This window comes from Austrofundulus limnaeus, unplaced genomic scaffold, assembly GCF_001266775.1.
Source record: "Austrofundulus limnaeus strain Quisiro unplaced genomic scaffold, Austrofundulus_limnaeus-1.0 Scaffold56, whole genome shotgun sequence".
Taxonomy (NCBI): domain Eukaryota; kingdom Metazoa; phylum Chordata; class Actinopteri; order Cyprinodontiformes; family Rivulidae; genus Austrofundulus; species Austrofundulus limnaeus.
The window spans coordinates 672,410-681,346 of record NW_013952458.1 but is presented as its reverse complement, the minus strand read 5'-3'; the positions used below and the strand labels follow the sequence as shown (position 1 = coordinate 681,346).

Sequence of the window (8,937 nt, the reverse complement as noted above, 5' to 3'; positions counted from 1 at the left end):
GTATTTTTACAGTCTTTATTTTACAGTTAAAATACATGTTTATTAAATAAAGTCTAATGTTACAGCTAATCATGGATCCCATTAAAGCAGTCTGAAAATAAAAACACATTGATTGTACGTTTCTGATACAGGACGCCCACCACAGAGAGGCCATGAGTTTGCTTCACACAGCAGAAAGATCAACTTTCATCTCTGAGATTCACCAACTCCGTCGTCAACTAGAGCACCTTCATCCAAGTAAACCAGCTTAATATCATTTGCTTTTAAGTTTTTTCATCCTTTATTGTTTTTTGTTTTTTTTTTAGTTTAATAAAATCATAACAAAGCTTCTTTTTTAAGTTCCAGATGTAATGGTTTTTGTGTTTTTGTTCGTTTAGATGCCCAGCCTKGCCTCACGGCTGCCGGTGAGCGCAGCTCGCATGAGCTGAGGGAGAGAGCAGGAAGCGATGGAGCAGAAGAGGGCGACAGGCTTCTCGTCGAGGAGCTGAAGGTGGAGCTTTCTCAGACTAAGCTGGAGCTGGAGACGACGCTCAAGGCCCAACACAAACACCTCAAAGAGCTGGACGCACTCAGGTGGAACATGACACACAAACACTGCTGATCTGATTACAGGGAAGTCCAATTTTTATTCTGTAGCTTGATCATTTAATGCTGATCCATCACTCCCAAAAAACTTTAAAAGTTATAATGAACAATTTATTTCTTCTTGCATATAAACTTTGTTTATTCTTTTAAAGTTAGTTGAAAATGTTTTTGTATGATTATTCTAGCTTTTTAAGTTTATTTTTATTTTTTTGTACTTTTGGTCTTCTAAGGAAAGTTAAATTTTGAAACAAAAGAAAATACAGCATATTGTTAAAATGTAGCTCATTGTAACGATTTCAACCCGTCAACAGGGCAGAAGTATCCCAAAAGACTGCAGGGCTGGATGCACTGAATGACCAGCTGATGGAAGAGAGGAAGAGGAGCAGAGATCTTCAGTGGGCGGTGGAGAAGGAGAGGTGTCAATCTGGAAGAACGGAGGAGAGCAAACGAGAGGAGCTGGAGGTGAGGCCGCAAAAATCTCTACCCTTTAATGTTCTTTAAGGTTCAACATCTCAGTTTTTTTAAAGCTAGTTTTAATTTTCTCTCTAGGACCTGCAGCTGACTCTGGAGGAGCAGAAGGCTCACGTAGTCCAGCTGACCCAGACCCTGGAACAGGAGCGGCAGGCCTCCTCTCAGCTCTCCCAGAAAGCCCAACAGGACAATCTGAGTCTCCAGAGACGTCTGCAGGAGCTCCAGGTCCAGCTGGAGACTGGGCGAGCCAAGGCCCTGGAGATGAGCTCTGCTTTGGGAAGAGAGAGGGAGCTGCGGACCGGCCTCTCTTCCGAAAGCAACCCTCCTAACGAGGAGGGGCACCGTGAAGAGGAGGGAGGTCTGTTGGCAAAACTGCAGAGGGAGCTGGATGAAAAAYATTCACAGGTATGTTTGTTTTTTTTCTGTCCTTAATGTGAACGAATAAAATACAAGAATAAATGTGACCCATCACATTGAAACGAGGATTAAGTCTAAAAGTGGTTTATGGAGAAATAGGCAAATATAGTGTTTTGATATAAACACTTACAAAAATTGCATTTTGTCAAAATATAACAAATAAATGCCTTACCAATGTTTCATTTGAATGAACTATGTGAAATATAATCATAAAAAAAATTTAAAGCACTTTTTTGAGCGGTAACAACAAAAAAAACTGATTTTGAGGAAAAATGCCATGAAATTTTGAGATTTTCCCTGTAAGCTATCAAAGTTTTTGTTTCTTTCCAGCTTGGAAATCTCAGTATACGTATAAATACTATTTGAGATTTCCTCTACAGAAGGAAATGAAAAATTCCTCAAAAAAATTACATAAAATTAGGATCCAGACCAAATATTAATGTGTTATCATAACCAACAAAACAAATTAAGGCGTATCTCTGGTTCCTTTTATGATATCAAAATGATCCAGGTATCAAAATGTAGCTTTTAAAGCCAGRAATCTGAAAATGTAGTTAGGTCATTTTGACCAAATTTGACTTAATCCTCATTTYGATATGATGGGTCACAAATGGTTATTATCTGTCAGTAAATCCTGCAGATTACTCATTTAAATGGAGACACTACAAGGGAGGAGTCATTTCTTTTTCCACATACCTGGACTCTTCTCTCCATCTTTAGGTGGTGCACCTCCTCAGTCAGGTCGAAGCCCAGCGCCTCGAAGTAGTTCGAAGAGAAGAGGAGCTGACGCTGGCTAGTCAGAGATCCAAACGAGACGAGGAGGCCCTCCTGGAGGCCCGGGCCCTGCTGGAAGTGCTGAGAGCACAACTGTCAGAGGTTCAAGAGCAGCTGAAGAAAGAGCTGGAGACAAGGACGAGACTGGAAGAGCGGCTGGACCAGTTAGGCCAAGAGAAGGAGAGTGGAGCTCCACAGGTTAACAATCAGACTGTGAGTGACCGAATATGTTGCTACTTTTAATCAGTAGACTGTAATAAAGTTTATTATTTTTATTTTTTATGTAAACTGCAGGCTGTTTGGCACAGTGAGTCGACTGACCGCACCAAAGACTGGGTGCTCCAGCAGAAGAGTGGGAGTGCTCAGTCGGCCATAGTGTGTCCTCGTGTGGACGTTTCTCCAACAACACACACCGGCGGGCCACACCACGGGCCGTGGCGCACCGTCGATAAGATTGTGGGGAAACTCCACCTTATCTCTTCCAAAATTCACACTATGACCAGCAAAACTCCTGGCAGGTAATCAAAGCAGCTCAGCCTCAGTCTAACTTGGAGTTGTGCACTAATTGTTTTACAAATAAGGAAGAAGACATTTTCAGCCATTGCCTTTTTAAAGTTTTTGTTTTATTTAATTTTAAATTTTATTTGTAGCTCTGAAAAACGACATTTTACGAACAGCTGTGTCAGTTGTGTATCTTTATAAAACTAAACCTGCTTTCAGTTCTGCTCTTTTGTTAAGTATTGTACCAGAAAAAGATTCTTGTAGTTGTTTAGCAGACTTAAATTTATCAACAAAGACTAAATTCTGACCATAAATTGTGGCTTAGTTTGTTAAAGTCACTTTAACGAAGCTATTTTAAGATTTTTAATACAGCTCAAATCAATATTTTTCTCTTTTTTTTCTTTTGTGTGTTTTTTAAAAGGCCGACTGCAGAGGTAGACAGTGACGAGTTGTCATGGATCCAGTCCAGTGTTGATGAGGTCATYACTATGCTACAGCAGTCCCCAGGTTTACCTTCTCTCCCAGAGGTCAGTTTTTTCTGACGCTTAAAGTTTTCTTTGTTTTGTAAATTTTCAATCAAATCCAAAGGAGACTAAACTACAATCAGCTGTTCATCTAAACGTTTTCTAAACAACCTCTGCGGATCTCGGTTGTGACTGCTCATCTGTTCCTCTCAGAGTGTGCCCCTGCTGCCAGGAGGCTCCTCCAGCACCCTGACGGAGCGGCTGCTGAGGCAGAACGCCGAGCTGACGGGGTTTGTCAGCCGCCTGACCGAGGAAAAGAACGATCTGAGGAACCACACGCTGCACTTGGAAGAAGAGCTGCGACGCTGTCGGCAGTCAGGACTGGGATCAGGCGACGKCGTGAGTCCGCTCTCAAAAAAAACAAAAAACAAATGCAATGAAAAAGGAACAGACAAAAGAGACAATTCTGCATCAGAATTCAAACTATTAAAAATTAAATTAGAATATCAACTAAGCATATATTTTACATTTGTCTGCAGTCCAGCAGGAGAGGAGCGTCAAAGATGGACTCTGCAGGTTTGATACTTTCTCAGGAGCGGGAGTCCTGGACCCGAGAGAGGATCCGACTGGAGAAAGCTTTGCGTCAGGCTCAGTCCCAGGTGGCACGTCTCACGGGAGAAGTCAGGTCCGAAACACTGCGAGAGATAACTGGGCCTGAGGCTGACAACTCTGCACTAAAGGTCAGCAAAAAAAACTACTTTAATTCATCTCAGGCCAATAAATACCTCTTTAACTGCCACTAATATGTAAACATGTTTATGATGGAACTTCTTTGTCATCATCTTCAGAGGATGTACGGGAGGTATCTGAGGTCAGAAAGTTTCCGGAAAGCACTGATCTACCAGAAGAAGTATCTGCTGTTACTGCTGGGTGGTTTCCAGGAGTGTGAGGAGGCCACGCTGTCGCTCCTGTCCAGGATGGGCGGCCGGCCTTCTCTCTCCAGCCTGGAGTCCTACAGCCAGCGCCGCCGGGGATTAATGCGCTTCCGCTCTGCCGTCCGAGTCTCTATCGCCCTCTCCAGGTGAGCATCCGTGATAATTCCAGATGTTTGTTTGATTTTTTTTTTCTTTAAGGAAGCAACGGCGCTGATTTTGATCTTTTTTTGTTTGCTGCAGGATGCGTTTCCTTGTGAAGCGGTGGCACAAGACGACGGGGCTGAGCTCCACGGCTTCCTGCGGCGTCAACAAGAACGGAGCAGGTCAGACGATGGGAAGCAAAATGAGTCGTGTTGTGATTTTTCACACCATCACTTTGAAGGAACTCACGATTTTTGAATATTTTTCAGGTTCTGACGTGAGGGATTCACCGTATCTTCACCCGAGCAGTGTGGAGGTGTACAGGGAAAGAGGAGGAGGAGGAGGCGTCTGCAGCGGAAGGGGGAGAAGTGGGCGTGAATCCCCACGATCAGGCGCCTCCTCTACACAACACAGGTACGACTGTCAATATGGATGCTACTAATAGTTTCTGCATCAGGCCAATAGTTGATATGCTTTTTTAATAAGTGTTTTAAAGGGTTGGTATGCAAAATCAACATTTTTAGCTTTGTATCACGTTCTTTATATCACGATCAAAAACATACCCAGAGTGGTGCTTTGACTCATTCATGCATGTTTGAGAAATCCTTGAATCTCCTGTAAAACATGTGGAGCTGCCTAAATGCTTGCTGGCACAAAGCTCCGCCTATTTGCACAAAGCTCCTCCCTGGAGCTCAGTCTGCAGCCGAGCTCCCGCCCAACAGTGCACCCCTCCACTGAAGCATTGTGCTGAATTGGGAGTGTCAGAAACGGTGGGAGTTTCAGATACAGAGGCCAATTTCAAGTTGTTCAGATAGGCTATGATGCAAAGTCCAATTTATTTTTGATCATAAACCCCCTTTAATAAAACCTGGTGCTGGCTTGAAAAGTATCAGTATTTTCAGTTTTTACTTCTTCTCTTACTTGGATTAAATGTATTGCCGTCAAAAGGTAAAATGAACAAGTTAATCTCATGTTTTGAATTTTTTTGTCAGGTTTCACCTGGCCGCAGACCACGGTCCTCTCACCTGTTCCCACCTCCAGAGCTATGACCCCGACCGAGCGCTTACCGACTACATCTCCAGACTGGAGGCTCTGCAGAGGAGGCTGGGCAGCGTCACATCAGGTAACTCATACGGCTCAGATGGATTTCATCCACGTAATGATACTAAATGTACCAAACAAGATTTTTTTTTAATTTTCTCCTCAGGTGCTTCTTCATATGCTCAATTGCACTTTGGCTTGAGAAGATAGATGCTGACAAATGACTTTGGCTTGAAGTAACTCAGTTGCCTTCTCTCGTGCTGAGCGCTCTGTTGTTTTCTATCATTCTGCTGTGGACTGTATGTCTCCATGTGGACCAAAACACATTTTTTTATTAGTGTACGACATGATGTATTCAGGCTTTTTGTCGCCAGCACTTGGGGGAAAAAAAACAAAAAAGAAAACAGCTATGTTTGTAATTTAATCTGCCTCTTTTTTGTGGATGATCTACAATAATGTATATTTGTCTAATGCTAATTTAAGGACTTTGTGATTAATTTATATGTTTGTGATGAATGGGTGGAGCGTTACATTTGAGGATGTTTGGGTTTATTGTTCAGGAGGCTGCTACTGGATCTTCTTCACTACACTGTGTTTTGTTAAGGCCGGAGAGACTACAGAAGACATTTGTAGAGAACGTATTTTTGTAAAGCGTAGGAGCTTTGAAATTTTGGGGTATTTTGTCAAAAACTGAAATAAAGAGTACCACATTATTTGAAAGATATTTGTGGGTTTATATATATATATAATATATACAGTATATTTACTTGCTGAAAGGACAAAGTGAACAATATCTTTGTGTGTTCATGTTATAATCTGTAATGTTTCATGAAATATTTATTTAACAAAGACAGAAATACGTGGTCCAAGAATGAAGGTACTCCAGACAATGGGCCAAGGAGAGAATGATTACTTCTAAACAGATATTGTCCTGATCTTCAAAAACTTCGTCCGAGAGAAAACAGAAGATAGAGTAAGATCATAAAACATGACATTTTAAGGTAAGCAAAAGAGGTCACTGACTTTTGGCCTGAGGAGAAATGTAGGACTTTAAAGGATAATTCATTTTTCCAAAGCAACTATATTGAGCTAAAGTTTGGTTTGATTGTAGCTCAACATGTGCTTTGGGTGCTAATTTTTGAGATGTTTGCTAATAAGTTGAGAAAAAAATAATTTTGCTCACAGGAACAGATTTTAATGGATTACACTTTTTTGTTGTTTATTTAATAAAACTGGAATAAAAGGACATAGAGCCAACAAACATCACATTCTTCGGTCATGTTTGCAAAAAAACAAAACAACTAAAATCTCTATTCAGATACAAAAGTTTCTCTTCTCTCTGTAAGCACACTTTAGTGATTTAATTCACTGCAGTTCAGGTTTGTAAAAGACAGACACAAAACCAAATATTTAAAAGGAGAAAAGTTGAGACTAGTACAAAATTTTAATGTTCATTGCATACATTTACTTTGAATTCAATCCTATCTGCAGCTCATTTCAAAGCTGTAACAAGGATATTAAAGAATGTTAAAGGTGTGCAAGATTCTATTCAACTTTTCAGTCAACTCTTCAATTTAAACATTTTCACAGCAACTTGTCTCCTCAGTTCCCAAACATGAAAACAGTTTTTCTTAAAGAAAAACTGATGCAGCCCAGTGGTAAACATGATCCTGTCTAAACGCTGTTCTATTTTCCCTTTTAAAACTCATTGATTACCAGTGATATTTTTGAAGTTGGAGTAACAGAGTCATGTGTTTTAATCAGGAAGTATCTATAGATTGGATTTTTCTGACATTTTGATTTAGATTTGAGTACTTAAGTGTGAAAACACAGCTTTTACAATAGTAAAAAAAAAGTGCGTTAATCTGTATTTTCCTCAAATCAAGTCCCAGGATGTGAGAACTTCATTTTTTTATTCTCTGAAAGATCCCTCGTGTCTTCACTGCTTCCTCCTCTTGTATCTGATGATGGGGTTGTAAGGGGTGTGGATCATTGTGGTGTAGTTGACCGCGGGGAAATATCCGTCCACAAGGTCGAACTCAAACATGCGCAGCAGTGTGGACCAGATGGTTTTGATCTGAACGTAAGCGAAGTTCTCGCCGATGCAGCGGTGACGCCCTGAATATAGGAGAGTGGTTAAAACGATTTAAAATAAATAAAAACAAACCTCAAATACTCATCTTACCGGCTCCAAACGGTATGTAGGCAAACTTCTCTCCTGCAGCAGGGTTGTCGTTGAGGTATCGATCAGGGTTGAACTCCATCCTCTCCATCCAGGTGTCCCGCAGACGATGGTTGACGGTTGGGGAGACGCAGATTTGATGACCCACTGGGATGGTGTACCCCGCAGCAGTCTGAGAGCACGAATAGAAATGTTGACTATAAGGTTTGATAATTCAAGAGAATATATTGATTTTGTCTAAGAGCCGAAAAGAGATTAATGTAGATAAAATGTAATGTGTAAACTCACCTGAGGTGTTCGAGCCATCCTCATCATGGACATTATAGGTGGGCGGAGCCTCAGGGTTTCCTTTAGGCAGCGCTCCAACAAACTGAGATCCTTCAACTTAAAATTACAAGACAAGTGGTTAAAAAACACTTACATTAAGATACAAATAACTTGCTTTCTGCTTTCATTTTGTAGTTTTTTGTTCTGATATAAAACGTTATTTTGTGAATTGTTTTTTCTTGCGTTTAATGCTTTATTATTTTCTGTTTGGTGTCTTTTCTGAAATATTATTACTTGATATTTTTCAGTTTGTTTAACTTTCTTAGAGTTTTTCTTACAGAGTTTTTGTCCGATTTTATTGTCTTTTTATGACCCTCAGGAGTGTCTTTAGTTACTGAAAAAACATCTTCACGGCTCTAACCTGATCATAGTCGAGCGGAGGCAGATCTTCTCCGCACACCGCCTTCTGCTCGGCGTAGCAGTGCTCCTGCAGAGCTTTGTCTCGGGCCAGGAAGAACCCCAACCAGGCGCTGGTGGTGGACGAGGTGTGCTGACCCGCCAGCAGGAGACCGATCAGCATCCCTGCGACCTCGTTATCGTTCATTGGTCGACCCTCTCTGCAAAGACCAGTGTTATGACTTTAAATGCATTCTCTTAGCATTATTTTTAAATATTTACATATAAAATCACACCCATCATGTAATAGAGTGTAAAATATTTGGATTTTATTGATAAATCCTGATCAACTAGTGCTTTCCTACTTGTAGGTGGCATCGATGAGGGTCTGCAGGATGTCATCTGCTTTCTCTCCAGATTGACGGCGTTTTTCGATCACCTTGAAGAACATTTTCTTGATCTCTAGGTGAGCTTTGTCTCGTTTCCTAACACCAAACATCACTGAGTTACATAAATACTGTTACACGGCCCAACATTTGTCCATGATGTTGTGCATTCTAGCCAAATCACAATGGGCCTCATGCAAGAACATGTTCGTATTCTTATCCTAAATTTCTCTTACTTTTGTTTGTATGAAGGGTTCGTACGAACATGTCACGTCAGATTCAACAAACTCTTCTATCTTCAGGAAAGTGTGTAAATGAGCTGCGTAAATTCCACCTGTTCTATCCAGCTGCTTGTGCACGCGAGAGGAGATTAGCAT

At 41.0% G+C, this 8,937-nt stretch overlaps 2 protein-coding genes across 10 annotated transcripts in view; one reads left to right on the top strand and one right to left on the bottom strand.

Annotated features, from left to right (window-relative positions):
- Positions 1-6,049, top strand: part of akap9 (A kinase (PRKA) anchor protein 9) — a 61,401-nt gene extending 55,352 nt beyond the window's left edge. For all 8 annotated transcript variants that reach the window (XM_014009251.1, XM_014009254.1, XM_014009258.1 and 5 more), the window contains 14 exons: positions 132-237; positions 378-573; positions 897-1,047; positions 1,135-1,461; positions 2,194-2,460; positions 2,542-2,765; positions 3,170-3,275; positions 3,426-3,611; positions 3,752-3,952; positions 4,061-4,293; positions 4,388-4,470; positions 4,558-4,702; positions 5,281-5,411; positions 5,496-6,049. In XM_014009251.1, coding sequence (XP_013864705.1) covers positions 132-237; positions 378-573; positions 897-1,047; positions 1,135-1,461; positions 2,194-2,460; positions 2,542-2,765; positions 3,170-3,275; positions 3,426-3,611; positions 3,752-3,952; positions 4,061-4,293; positions 4,388-4,470; positions 4,558-4,702; positions 5,281-5,411; positions 5,496-5,539 — 2,400 coding nt within the window. In that variant the 3' untranslated portion in view covers positions 5,540-6,049. The remainder of the gene's footprint in view (positions 1-131; positions 238-377; positions 574-896; positions 1,048-1,134; positions 1,462-2,193; positions 2,461-2,541; positions 2,766-3,169; positions 3,276-3,425; positions 3,612-3,751; positions 3,953-4,060; positions 4,294-4,387; positions 4,471-4,557; positions 4,703-5,280; positions 5,412-5,495) is intronic.
- A 482-nt stretch (positions 6,050-6,531) lies between these two features.
- The window catches only part of cyp51 (cytochrome P450, family 51), a 5,128-nt gene continuing 2,722 nt past the window's right edge, over positions 6,532-8,937 (bottom strand). For both annotated transcript variants that reach the window (XM_014009249.1, XM_014009248.1), the window contains 5 exons: positions 8,540-8,659; positions 8,200-8,395; positions 7,800-7,895; positions 7,515-7,683; positions 6,532-7,447 (listed from right to left, as the gene is read on the bottom strand). In XM_014009249.1, the coding sequence (XP_013864703.1) occupies positions 7,269-7,447; positions 7,515-7,683; positions 7,800-7,895; positions 8,200-8,395; positions 8,540-8,659 (760 nt within the window). In that variant the 3' untranslated portion in view covers positions 6,532-7,268. The remainder of the gene's footprint in view (positions 7,448-7,514; positions 7,684-7,799; positions 7,896-8,199; positions 8,396-8,539; positions 8,660-8,937) is intronic.